This window comes from Lytechinus pictus, chromosome 8 (genome assembly GCF_037042905.1).
Source record: "Lytechinus pictus isolate F3 Inbred chromosome 8, Lp3.0, whole genome shotgun sequence".
NCBI lineage: Eukaryota > Metazoa > Echinodermata > Echinoidea > Temnopleuroida > Toxopneustidae > Lytechinus > Lytechinus pictus.
This window is the reverse complement of record NC_087252.1, coordinates 25,909,890-25,923,942: the sequence shown is the minus strand read 5'-3', so window position 1 is coordinate 25,923,942 and position 14,053 is coordinate 25,909,890. Positions and strand designations below refer to the sequence as shown.

At 33.1% G+C, this 14,053-nt stretch overlaps 1 protein-coding gene across 1 annotated transcript in view; it reads left to right on the top strand.

Moving 5' to 3' along the window:
- Window positions 1-1,425: 1,425 nt before the first annotated feature.
- The window catches only part of LOC129266978 (uncharacterized), a 28,609-nt gene continuing 15,981 nt past the window's right edge, over window positions 1,426-14,053 (top strand). Inside the window, exons 1-4 of the mRNA XM_064104174.1 lie at window positions 1,426-1,604; window positions 2,100-2,447; window positions 2,902-3,291; window positions 13,784-13,879. Of these exons, the coding sequence (XP_063960244.1) occupies window positions 1,526-1,604; window positions 2,100-2,447; window positions 2,902-3,291; window positions 13,784-13,879 (913 nt within the window). The 5' untranslated portion in view covers window positions 1,426-1,525. The remainder of the gene's footprint in view (window positions 1,605-2,099; window positions 2,448-2,901; window positions 3,292-13,783; window positions 13,880-14,053) is intronic.

Sequence of the window (14,053 nt, the reverse complement as noted above, 5' to 3'; positions counted from 1 at the left end):
TAGAGTATATTCATTACTGTTGGTGTTTCGGTGATATCATTGCCTAATTAAAAGCACTGGTCTCTGATTTTATGATAACTATATGATAACTTGTCGGTGAATGAGAACTTGTAATTGCTGACATTCCTCATGAAACGGTGCACATGACCCTAGCAGGTTGACCTCATGAAGTATGTTAAACAAGGCTACTCATTAAAGAGACTTATGATACTAATAAAAAATAAACAAAATATAAAAAAATATTTATGATACTAGCACCCCTAAATGTGGGTTATGATCAGGTGATAAAATATCAATAAAATATTGCAGTTGCTGACAAGCTTCATGAATTGGTGCCCATGTAGGACCCTAGCTGGTAGGCGTCATAATGTATATTAAAGAAGGTTGATCATAAACAAGTCTAATGATAATAACGCCGCCTAAATGCGGGTTATGATCAGGTTCAAGTATCAATAACATATCGCAATAAACAAACAGTTTTTGGATAAATTTTGATTGTGCACATTCTGAGAAACTCGTCATCATTCATCATACATCTCATAGATAGACCCCTCCATCTGTCTTCTCTCTCTCTCTCGCACACACATATACACACCCTCTCCCACCCTCACATACACACACAAACACACCTAATACTCAATACTGTTCAATCACTAATTTTCTTCTCTACTACAAGTAAAACTAATTTATACTTCTACTGTCACTTTAGATCATCAGATGCCACCCTCCCCTATCTAATTTTTTGCTATCTTTTCATATTTCTTTCTCATTTCTGTATTTCTATATCGTTTAATGTATTAATAAAAGATGGTTGCAAATTAAGTTTATAATATATTTACTGGCGATATTGATATTGACATCATGTATATCCATGGACCTATCCACGGAGGATTATCTATTGTTACTGGGGAGCTGTGACAATGCTCAGCACACCCAGTAAGAATAGACTAATCCTCCGTGGATAGGTCCCTGTGTATATCATTGTTGAAAAGGAACAATGAGAATCAATACACCTGAGGATCATGGATTTTTACATTTTTTTTATTGCCCTGAAGTGTGTGTTTGTTTTTATCTTGATAAGTATCCATGTTTAAAAAAAAAAAATGATAGGCCCGGAGAACGAGTGGATACCTTTTGGTATGAGGCGTATCCCCCTGTCCTATATAAATGGAAAATTCTAGAACGACTGAGAACGAGACAAATAAGTGAACTTTCTGATAATACTTCACAATAAATGTTTGGATACAGTCCTCGGCTATTGGCCTCAAATACATGATCAGCCCTTTACTTATGTACAGTTGTAAAGTTTTTATGGCAACAGACAAACAAGCAATCATTGACTTTATCAAAGTTTATTTGAATTTGCAGTTTTTATAGATTTATGATTTAGATAAACTGTACATAATGTTGTAAATCATAAATCTCATAAAACGTTGATATTTGTGTGTTCGTGCACTGATACAAGTAAAATACAGCTTCATAGATATGTTTTACATGTATGACCCATGATGCAGCTTAGCTGGAGATGGCGGTTCTAAAAAGAAAACAAATGGTTCTCTGGATATTAAATGTTGTGAACATCTGCTCCTTCATGATCTTTCCAGGTTTGTAGTAAACTTAGGTTTTGGACAAGCTATGATAAAAATGCCCTTTATTAGTATTTGATCATGCTTATATTAAAAAAGGTCATTTATAACATTTAGTAATGATTATACTCATTACTTTCTTCTGTATGGGTAAGGAAACTGTTGTTTGTCTCATAGCAAAAGCGAGACAGAGGTGCCGCTTGTCGGACGGCCGCAGCGTTGTCTTACCAATACCAAGGTCAAGTTTTTAAAATGTAATAACTTAAAAATATGAGGACCAATTTCATGAAACTTTTACATAAGGGCAATCAAATGTCACTGATTTGTCATGAGGTTCTGAACTGAAGTACATTCCCTATATTTTTATTATAACTTTGTATTTTTAAACATATTTATAGATTTATAAAACCTTAATGTATGTTTTTTTTATAGAATGAAATCTGAGAACACGATAAAATATTAGAATATTTACAGGTCTATAAAATTGTGAATAAACTTTTCTGCGTCATTTAGGGATTTGCGGTGATGTTCCCGATGATGTTGTCTACACCGAGTTACACAAAGATGTAAGAATAGGAGACAGAGCAGTCCTTCCATGCCGGTTTAGAGGTTCACCATTGGCTGTTTATTGGAAGAAAGGTGAAGACCCAAGACGATCACCAAACCTTGTATCATGGATCACAACTGATGATGACACTGGTAAATGTCAACTGCAAAGTGTGTGCGACATCATGGAAATGAATGAAAACTATTCTCTGGTCATCAAGGAAGTCAGTATTTCGGAACTAGGTCGATACATCTGTAGAGTTTCGAACTACAAAGGGAACATCATAAACAACTTTACAGACGTCAGTGTATATGGTAAGATGTCTTCACCATAGCTGTCCTTTCATTAGAAAGATATCATGGATGGTAAACATTTTACCAGATAAATATATCTTTGGGAACTCAAGATGTGGCATCAAGACTAAGGAACATTACATGCTCTTTTATGCTTTATTCAAATAAATGAAAATTCTGTAACCATTCTGTGTAACTATGTATGACACTTTTTTGGAATAAACGTATATATCTCTGACATTGTTTTTGGTGTTTGATTGGTTTATAGATGTGTATTTTGAATAAACAATAGTGTTTCTAAACAATTTTATAAAATATTTTTATAGGCCGACATATGTATGTCTTGTTGTAATATGTATGTTAGACAATAAAACTAAAACTAAATTTACAAGATGATACATTTTTCCTGAAAATGTTAAAATTGTACAAACGTGATATCAATCTTTATAGCTCACATAATTTTTTTACCTTTTAGCTCCCCCAAAAGAACCTTATCCGATCATCGATGGATGTATCAATTTGGATTCATCTGGCAGCAATTATGAGCTCTGCCGTATTCCGACCAACGATAGCACCATTACCTTAACTTGCTCAGTGACGAATTACTACCCCCAGATAGAACTTTTCTTCCTGCATGGTTCTAAGAAGATGACTACTATAAACCCGGTGCAACAGACTAATGCTGATTTGACGAAAAATAGGTCAATTTCAATAGAGGCCCGAGTAAGTGAAACTCCATATACCTGTGTTGCGTCAGACATTCCTGGCTCTTTAACAGAGCAGAAAGCTGCAACAATCTTATTGGAACCAATCCCCTCACCAACTACTGAGACGATAAAGAAACAAATCCCAGCCGTGAAAATAGGTAATAGTCTGTTTTATTCCCACAATCCTTTTGCATTCGTTTTATTTTTCGCCATTGATGGGACAAAAAACTTAAACATAATGCAAATGAAATAAAAGGATTTTCCATAAAAATGTTTGGAAAATGTGCTATAATAATGAAATATTAATTGTCCCAATATTATACTATAAATACAAATGTTATACAAATGTCCTCACATATTTTGATTAAAAAGTTGCCAAAGCTGTTGTACTTGTATAATTTCTCATATTTGAAAATTTCCCTCCATTTTTATGTACTGTATCCACGCATTTGCTTTCAATCCAGTACAACCTTCCATACATGGAAAGTACAGGGTGTTTTGGTTGATTTGTGTTCTAGATGGATTTTTAAGTAAATTCAGCTTGGTGGCCACCTTGGCAACCTTTGGCACACTTTATGTATGTAATATGCTACTAATCTTATTTCACAAAGACTGAAAACATAACTGATACCATTTTTCTAAGGATTCTTGTTCAAAAGGGGTTAGGTCTACTTTAGACCATTCCGAGAAAAACCATGTTTTTTTATTCTCACTTATTGCAATATTCTTATGAGAAAGTAAATTGTCATGATGTACTACCCTATCATGTGAACATAAAATTGGGTATAAAAGAAATTTACCTGTCTTCAATTTTTTTTTCTATACATTAACAAAGAAATATCATTCTGGACCTAACACCTTTTGCAAGCAAACTGAAATGAATCGAATATCTCTTGATTAAAAGAAGTGATTTTTCTTTGCCACTTTCATTCACGTTTTCATTCAAATTTCTAATTTTCGTTGGTATCATCAGAGTAAATAAAAATTTAGAGGTTTAGAGACGGAAAGCAATAAAATTTGTGCAAAATGGACCTAACTCCTTTCATGCCTTTTGACAAATGAGTTATTTAGAAGAGTTTTGTTGCAAAAGGGGATAGGTCCACACCAAGAAAATCGATTTTTTTTTAATTCTCCCATATTGCAATATTCTTATGCGAAAATGATTTTTTTATGATTCCCTACCATGAGAACATTAAATTGGGTATAAAAGAAATGTACCTGTCTTCATATTTTTTAAGATATTATTTTCGAAAAAATCCGTGTGGACCTAACCCCTTTTGCAACTAAACTGAAATGGGCCTAACCCCTTTGGAAAAAGCTATTTTTCTTTGCCATTTTAGTTCACTTTTTAATAGGAATTCCAACTTTTCTCTGGTATCATCTTATAGAGATACTAAAAATCTATACATTGACACATAAAAATCAAATTTGATGAAAAATGGACCTAACCCCTTTTGCAAGTGAGCTCTTCATATCATGAAAAAGGTGGGTAATTGGGTCTCTTGCTACATTGATAATGCCAGCGCGAAGCACGAGCAGAAAATTTTTGATGATATTTTGATCTGAAACTTTTTTAATTAAGTACGTTTTAAACAAATAACAGGCTGCATTTAAATAGATTTAGACCTAGAAATTGGGGGACCTAAATACATGTTTTTTTTTCTTCATAAAAGTTAATGATGTGAGCGCGGAGCAGGAGCTGGAAATAATTTAGATATTCCAGATCTCAAAAAAGGTCAATTTAGGCACTATTTCAAGCACTGTGTATGAAAATTATAGATAGGGAACGCACTTAATAAACGATGCGATCGCGAATCCCGAGCGATATGATTTTATAATCATCATGATCTACGACCAAGACATTCTAAGGACACATTGTAATCATTTATGAAAATTATTACTATCTTCCTGTTCCTCCTTCTGAGTGCAAGATGGAACTTGTCATTATTCCATTCTGAAAATATGACGATTTAGTTATTAAGAATCATGAAAATGTTATTAGATTATTTTTCAATCTAATAAGCCTAACAGGAGTGCGAAATTTGTCAATATCAAGGCCTGAAAACTGGACATTTTAAGCCCTTTTTAATTATGAACAGGACGCAAGGGTTAATATATTTTCTACAATAATGTGAGCACAAATTGCATGAAGAATTCTTAGAAAACTCTCATTAAAAATGGATTTTAAGTGGTTTGTTAAAAAAATTAAAATAGAGGTATACATAATTCACCAATCAAAATACAAGCAACCAACCCTAGCTGATATGTATACACAAAAAAAGTCCCCCCTTGAACAAACATCAATAATTTCCGAACCAATGCAAGTTTTGATATATTTTTACATGAGAGTGTAGGTGATTTTATAAGCTACCCTCTGAGTAAATGTTATGGACGTATTTTACGTCATGCTTCAGTGAGCACCGTCAGAAGGCAAAAATGTCACTTTTCAAAAGTCACAAGCCAAAAATCATGACTTTGATTCCATTTTATTGGAACTGATTCCACATTCTCATCATGAAAAATAGCCAGAAGGCTTGTAAAAGGTACTTTCTAAAAAGACGATACATTTTTGAGCTAAATTTCACGGTTGAATAAACACAAGTTCAAATTTGCTATAATTGGATTTTTTTTATACACATTTTCATCAATAAAAATGATAGAATTTGATGACAGTTATTTTTGGGAAGAGTATCTTCAACAATATTCATCGTTTCAAGGTTCAATGAACATTTATTGAAAAAAAAAATACGATTTTCAAATATCATAGGCAAGTATTGTTTCATTTTGGTAACTGAAACTGATTTTTTATCAACTTGTGTGTTATGTTCATGCTTCATTGATTCAAAGGCGTTTAATTAAACATTCACGCTTGAATGAACATGTGGAATGTGATTAGCTCTTTTTTTACGTTATTGGAAAAACTGCAACTTGTAACTATGGATATCTGTCAGAAACATCCTTGCATGGTTCATTTGATTTGATTTGTATGAAAATCCCGATGTTTAATGCATCAGTGGGCACACAATATTCGAAAATTATGCAAATGAGAAGAAAGATCAAGGCCTTGGCCCCACTCTGTGCCGTATCGAATTGTTATTTTGGTGTGTGCGCCTTTTGGATAGTGTTACTCTTAAGCCATGTGCGAAGTTTCATGAAATAGCTGTTGGCAGAAGTAACAAAAACCGTCCATGAAACAAACCCCTTATTTCATATTTGTTAAAATTTTGACTTCCTCTCTCATAGACTTGTGTACATTATGGGTGCATATGTTTAAGAATAAGTAACCCCTTATTCAATATGGTGGAACATTTTTTCAAGGCTATCTTTAGCAATGTCATTTGGCAGTAATGTTTATCAACCTATGGGCAGAATTATGTGCAAAAATGAAATCGATTTGTTTATTCACGGATGAGTGAGCACGCATCAAAGTGAGAAAATGGGTATTTTCAATGTCACAGACTCATTTTAAAGAGTAATAAGGTGAATATTGGGGGCACATTCGGTTTCAAATGTGACTTTAATTGCTGTTGTTTTTATCATCCATCATTTCTATCACCACACACTTACCGAACTTAACATTTTCATGGTTGAGCGAGCACATTCGAAAACTTGGGAATGAATACTCTTTATACTGCATAAATGTATTATTTTCCTAACAATTTATCATGATCAGTTGAATTTATGGACAAATCAGTGTAGGATCCAGAATTTAAAGATGAGGGAGGGGCCTATAATCGGGGGAGCCACCAACATTTTCAAATTTTAATATGACCTAACAAGTTGTCGAGGATACTACCAAAAACTCCTATGATGATACGTCACAATACAGGGGCCGCGGAACGGTTTTCAAAGTGTGGGGGAGGGGCTGCGCCAAAAGTGTGGGGGGGGGGCTGACCATGCAAAAAATCACAATCGTATGGTCATTTTTACATTTTTGTACATGACTTTGGAAAAAAGTGGCCCCCACCCCCGCTTCTGCGGCCCCCGCTCACTCAACCATGAACATACGATATCAAAATTGTGTGTGGAGTGGCTAAATGAAGGATAGCAAAACAGCGTAACACCATAAAATTCACCTAAAAGCAACTTTTGCCCAACCTTGTATTTGCACAATCTGAAAAACGACTCTTGTGACTTTCAAAAATGGTCATTTTTAATTCAATCTTTAATTACTCATGCGTGACTGAACCGATCAATCTCTTTTTCTCCAGGAGTTGCTTAATGAGTGTAAAAAACCACCTTCGAAATATCGGTTACACTTCGTAATTCCGAAGGTTCCTTATTCCGAAGGTCCGTAAATCCGAAACACGTAAATTGCCTATACGTCGATGTTCGTTAATCCGAAAACGTAAAAGGGTTCGTTAATCCGAACATTTGTGGCGTTATTCCGAAGGTTCGTTAGTCCGAAAACGAAATAAGGTTCGTTGTTCCGAAGGTTCGTTAATCCGAAAACGAAATGAGGTTCTAATTCCGAAGGTTCGTTAGTCCGAAAAAAAGGAAGGTTCGTTAATCATTACGTTTTCGGACTAACGAACCTTCGGAATTACGAACCTCATTTCGTTTTCGGATTAACGAACCTTCGGAATTACGAACCTCACTTTGTTTTCGGACTAACGAACCTTCGGAATTACGAACCTCATTTACGACCCCTTGGAATTACGAACCTTCGGAAATACGAACCTTCGAAAATACGAAACTTCAGAATATCCGAACCTTCGGAATAACGAAGCTTCGGAATTACGAATGTATGCGGAAATATCATATCTCAAAATAACTCCATTCAAAAGTTACAGCAATTTGATTTAGGGGGGACTTACTTTTTTTGTTGTGTATATTTGAAAATTCCGACCAGAAAAGGGATATTTTTTTATAACCTCATGGAATACACAAAGAAAATAGTTTAAGACACATAATTTAAGACACATAGTTACTGATGAAGAAATTAAAAAGGTAACTAAAAAATAATCTTGATTGTAAGAAGATTGGGGGAATTGATGACATACCAACATCACTAATCAAGCCAATTTTAGCCCACATAGTAAAACCGCTTTATTATATCATAAATCTATCATTACGAATTGGTGAAATACCTCCCCAATTGATAATTTCTCGGGTCACACCTGTGTACAAAGGTGGTGACAAAACTGAAATGGGAAACTATAGACCCATCTCTATACTGTCTGTATTCGCTAAAATCATAGAGAAGATTGTATTCAGTCAAGTGTATGAATATTTTAATAAGGACTTTCTACTTTGTACACAGCAGTCGGGTTTTCGACCCAAACATTCGACTATGATAGCTTTACTCAATGTTACAGAAAGCGTTCTTGATAGTCTGGACAGGGAAACCTTGTCGGGCTAGTCGCTTTAGATCTCACAAAAGCGTTTGGCACAGTAGACCACCATATATTGTTGAACAAATTAAAAAGAAGGGCATGGATGGACAGGTTCTAAAATGGTTCAAAGATTACCTTATTGGACGTCGTCAATGTACAGTTGTTAATGGTGTTAAATCGTTCTTTGATGATATCGTTTGTGGAATTCCCCAGGGAGTAATATTGGCCCACTTCTCTTTGTGTTATATACTTAGATGATCTAACAAGTATTCTTAATCATTCAAGAGTGTCCCTTTATGCAGATGACACGTATATATATATATATATATATATATATATATATATATATATATAAATGTGTGAAGTTATACATGCACTACAGCTTTGGCAACTCTTTTATTTAAATATTGTGTGAAAGAAATGGATGAAGAGAACAATGGTAGGCGTAGCTTAAATCAAGGTTCCCCAGAGCTTTCTACTTTGTACACTTATATATATATATATATATATATATATATATATATATAAAATAAAAATGTGAACGTTCTTGTAAACAGCCTTAATGATGATCTTTGCAATTAACAAATGGTTAGCGAATTATAGATTGGCGTTGAATATAAAGAAATGCAAGTTTTTGTTTATTGGGAGTAGACATCGGATAAAAAAATAGAAGTACCCAAAGTTTTTATATGACCTAGTGTTGTCCAAAGAGTCACTTAAATGAAATACTTAGGAATTTTGATTGACCAATACCTTGACTAGAGCAAACAAATAGAAAAACTAAAACAAGACGTCAATAAAAATCTGTACCTACTCAAAAGAATCCGACCATTCATAATTAAACATACAGCACTTACGTTTTATAAGAGTTTAATACAAAGCAAATTTGATTACTTTGATGTAATTTGGGACAACTTAGGAAAAGTTTTGAGTGATAATTTAAAAAGAATTCAAAATAGAACCCTCCGTTGTGTATCCGAAGTGGATCGGATGTACCCATCCGAACATATATTTCAAGAATTAGAAATTAAAAGATTGTAAGAAGAAATGTACGCACCTTACAAAAAATGTACAAGATAATGCATGGTATGCTTCCAGTGAGTATTCGTAAAAAAATTATTTTAAGTGGTTGTAACTACTTGCTAAGATCTTCGTCTCTAAAAATCAAATTACCCTTAGTTAAAAGCAATTATAAGAAAAGAAGTTTACAGTACAGGGGGGGGGGGGGGGCAGAAGCTGGAACGCACTACCTAATGACTTAAAAGTAACTAGTTTCAACATATTTAGATTGGACGCCAGAGTGATGTAAACTTGTTTGTTTTTCTTTGTAATATTGATGATATTTTACATGTAATTGTATATTTGTTTCGTATCATGTATCTTAATTATATATACATGTAATGTGATTTTAACATGTACGCAGGGACGTTCAGAAGAACAGCCATTGGCTGAAGTTCGTTTACCCTGTTGAAATAAAATAAATGAAATGAAAAGAGAGCTCAATGTCCGAGCTGAAATATGTTTTATATATTGCCTTCAAACTTGATATGTTAAGCTCCATATCAGCCTATTGAGCAAGAAAATCATACAAGGTTAAAAATAGCATATTGTTTAAGCCAGTCACTCTAACGACACATTGTTTAAGCTTTTTTGAAATTGTATAAACTTTTCTTAACAATTTGTTAAAAACTGTTTAACAATTTGTTCAAAACTTTACACAACAATAATGTTAGAGTTACTGGCTTAAAAAAACTCGCTTAAAATTTTAAACAGCGTGTTTACAGTGTAGAAGAGCTGTATTACTCATGTTTTCAGGTTTTCTACACTGTAAAAATGAAGTGCTAATACAGTGCTTGTATAGTGACTGTACTACGGGTGCTTATTTTCTAGTTCAAATTTAAACTAGAAAATCAGGACTCGTAGTGCAGTCACTATACAAGCACTGTAAATGCTAAAGTATCACTTCATTTTTTTACAGTGTAGATAACACTTGATAACATGTTCCATGAACTCCATATTAATCATATGTTAATGGGCAAATCAGGCTGATTTTTCCAGTTATGATGAGTACATGTTGTTACAATTTGTTTCATAAATGAATTCCTTGTCATAAAAATAATAGCAGAGCTGTAAAATTCCTGTTTTCATGCTTGTTAGATAATACAGTGACAAAGATGATATTGCACGTAGGGCTTTATGTTAAGCACCTCTCTATGATAATTATTCTACTTACAGCTAATACATTTGCCTGAAAGGAAAACTAGGGTCATAAATGAAATCCTTGTCATAGAAACCTTGGATGAGCGGCAGTCTATAATCACTCGCGTCGCGTGCGGGTTCGTAATCACTCGCGTTATGAATTTTTGGCGATTTTTTTTTATTTCGGTGCGATTTTTTTTAACGGTGTCTTCAATGGGACAGACATGCAGGGAAAATAAAATAAAATTGAAATTCGAGTTTCGTTTTAAGCCGGCAATTAAGTGCCTTAAAATAAAATGTACTCGACTACTTTTTTAACATAACAAACAAGAAAATCAGCCATGTGGCTCAACTAACTTAGAATAGATCCGGACTTCTACTGTGTCTTATACGAGGACTCCGAGTCGGAACTTGCCATATCTGCCACATTGATATTACATCGTATCATTCCCATATGCGGACATGCCTGCATGCAATGGCCCCAAGGCGGCCGGACCCGGCCGCGGTCGGACACGACGTGCATCGGTAGCATGGAGCAAGCTAACGTGAGTCGAGCTGAGTTAGATCCCACGATATATATGAGGCGCCGATTGTACCAATATTATATAGAACAATTATTTGTTATATAATCATTATTCATTAAATAGTAACTATTATTTATATATAATTTACATTATATTTATAAATAATTACTATTATATAAAATAGCATTTCTAATTATTTATATATAATTCCAAGTAATACTTCATTACTTGTAAATAATAATAGTTCGACATTCCATTATTTATAAATAATGATTATTTGTTTTTCATTATCTATAAATAATAATTTTTGTGTTTCATTATTTGTAAATAATGACACTGCATACTTCATTATTTTTGAATAATTGCAATTCGTTTTTTTATTATTTATAAATAAGTTTGTCGAGTTTTCTATTATCTGTAAATGATAATTATCTATTGTCAATGCCAGTGCACATTTCTTTATTTATAAATAATTTGTTGGGTTTCCCATTATTTATAAATAATGAAAATTTATCGTGTTTCATTATTTATAAATAACATTTTTGTTTGAATATCCCATTATTTATAAATAATCATTATTTATAAACGAGTTTTACATTTTGCCATTTTATACAAATAATCGTTATCTATATACAAATAACCATTATTTATAAATAATGAAAAACAAATAATAATTATTTATAAATAATGAAAAACAAATAATCATTATTTATAAATAATGAAAAACAAATAATCAGTATTTAAAAATAATAAAAAACAAATAATCATTATTTATAAATAATAGAATGTCGAACTATTATTATTTACAAATAATGAAGTATTACTTGGAGTTATATATAAATAATTAGAAATGTTATTTTATATAATAGTAATTATTTACAAATAGAATGTAAATTATATATAAATAATAGTTATTATTTAATGAATAATGATTATGTAACAAATAATTGTTCTATATAATATTGGTACAATCGGCGCCTCATATGTAACGTGGGATCTAACTCAGCTCGACTCACGTTAGCTTGCTCCATGCTACCGATGCACGTCGTGTCCGACCGCGGCCGGGTCCGGCCGCCTTGGGGCCATTGCATGCAGGCATGTCCGCATATGGGAATGATACGATGTAATATCGATGTGGCAGATATGGCAAGTTCCGACTCGGAGTCCTCGTATAAGACACAGTAGAAGTCCGCATCTATTCTAAGTTAGTTGAGCCACATGGCTGATTTGCTTGTTTGTTATGTTAAAACAGTAGTCGAGTACATTTTATTTTAAGGCACTTAATTGCCGGCTTAAAACGAAACTCGAATTTCAATTTTATCTTATTTTCCCAGTGTGTTTGTCCCATTGAAGACAACGTTAGAAAAAAAATCGCACCGAAATTAAAAAAAAATCGCCAAAAATAAAAAACGCGTGTGATTACCAACGCGACGCGAGTGATTACGAACGCGAGTGAATATAATAAGCCGGATGAGCAGTACATATATATTATTCTTGTTTTCAGGTTTTATCGATAAGATTTGACAACCTGAATTCAATGCATTGCATTGATATGTTAATTGGTGAATTATGCTAATTACGTAAATTTCACTGCATAAAAAGGAAAATCGTTGTCATGAACGAAATCCTCGTCAAATGCTTTGATGTTTTCTGTATATACATTCACAGAAGGATATATATGCTACATTTATACTAATTATTTTATTATGCGAACTACGATGATTGCAATGACTGCTTTACTTAAAAAAAACCTAGAAAAAATTGTATCATGTATGTTTTCAGTCTTCTGCTTCAAGATTTAGTAAAATATTACTTATAAGAAGTATGCTATTAACACGATTATGCTAATTTTGTCAATCAAAATTACCAAGGGTGCCAAGGTGGCAATCATGGCAGGCTAAATTTACGTAAAAACCCATCTAGAACACAAATCAACCAAAAAAAAACCTGTACTTAACATTATTTCCAGGTCATATACAGTTTACATGGACTATCGGGCTGTCTACTGGACTATTTGATCAAGCTAAGTCATGGCGGCTTGTTATAATTCAAACTTCACACTTGACAAAGGAAATATGATTGGTCAGGTAAAAAATCCGACGGTCAATCGGATCCAGGCACAGTTTTATTCCCGGCGGAGACATTTTTTGGCCTCATCAAAGTTTTTCACATGGATGGTAGCTCTGGGGAATTTTGATTTAAGCTACGCGTACTATTTAGCTTTAAATTCATTTCTTTCACAACATACATATATATATATATATATATATATATATATATATATATAAATGTATATATGTATAAATATATGTTCTTTGATCTTTACATGTATGTGTGTTAAGGGTCAAAGAAAACTAGTGACGTTACATTAAATAATGAATGTTTCATAACATATCATGAAATCCTCTATTTGATAGAAATATGTAGCATAAGTAAAAATTATAATTTCCATATACCTGTAACTTCGTTTTTCCCCAGACCGTAGCAAAATGATTAAGAAATAATATGATTTTAGAAAAAAACTAATTTTCTACTCTGTGGTTTGTCCACTAACCCTTGGAATTGCCAATTCTGATATCGCTATTTTCCAGTTGTTCCGCTAACCCTTCTTCTTGTGATTGGAACTGCTGGAGGATTCTTGTGGCGAAAACGTACCAGACGTAACATTAACAGATTGGACAAAAAAGGTAATTCCAAAGAAGTAATAATAAGAGCGTTGAATATACTTTAAGTGTTTCTTACAACAAAAGAATGTAATGTATATAAGACTCTGCGATTTTAAATTAAATAATAAAGGGCGTAAATATTGAGTGTGCTTATACCGCATACCCATTTGATAATTGCTTTCCAAATATGCTTAT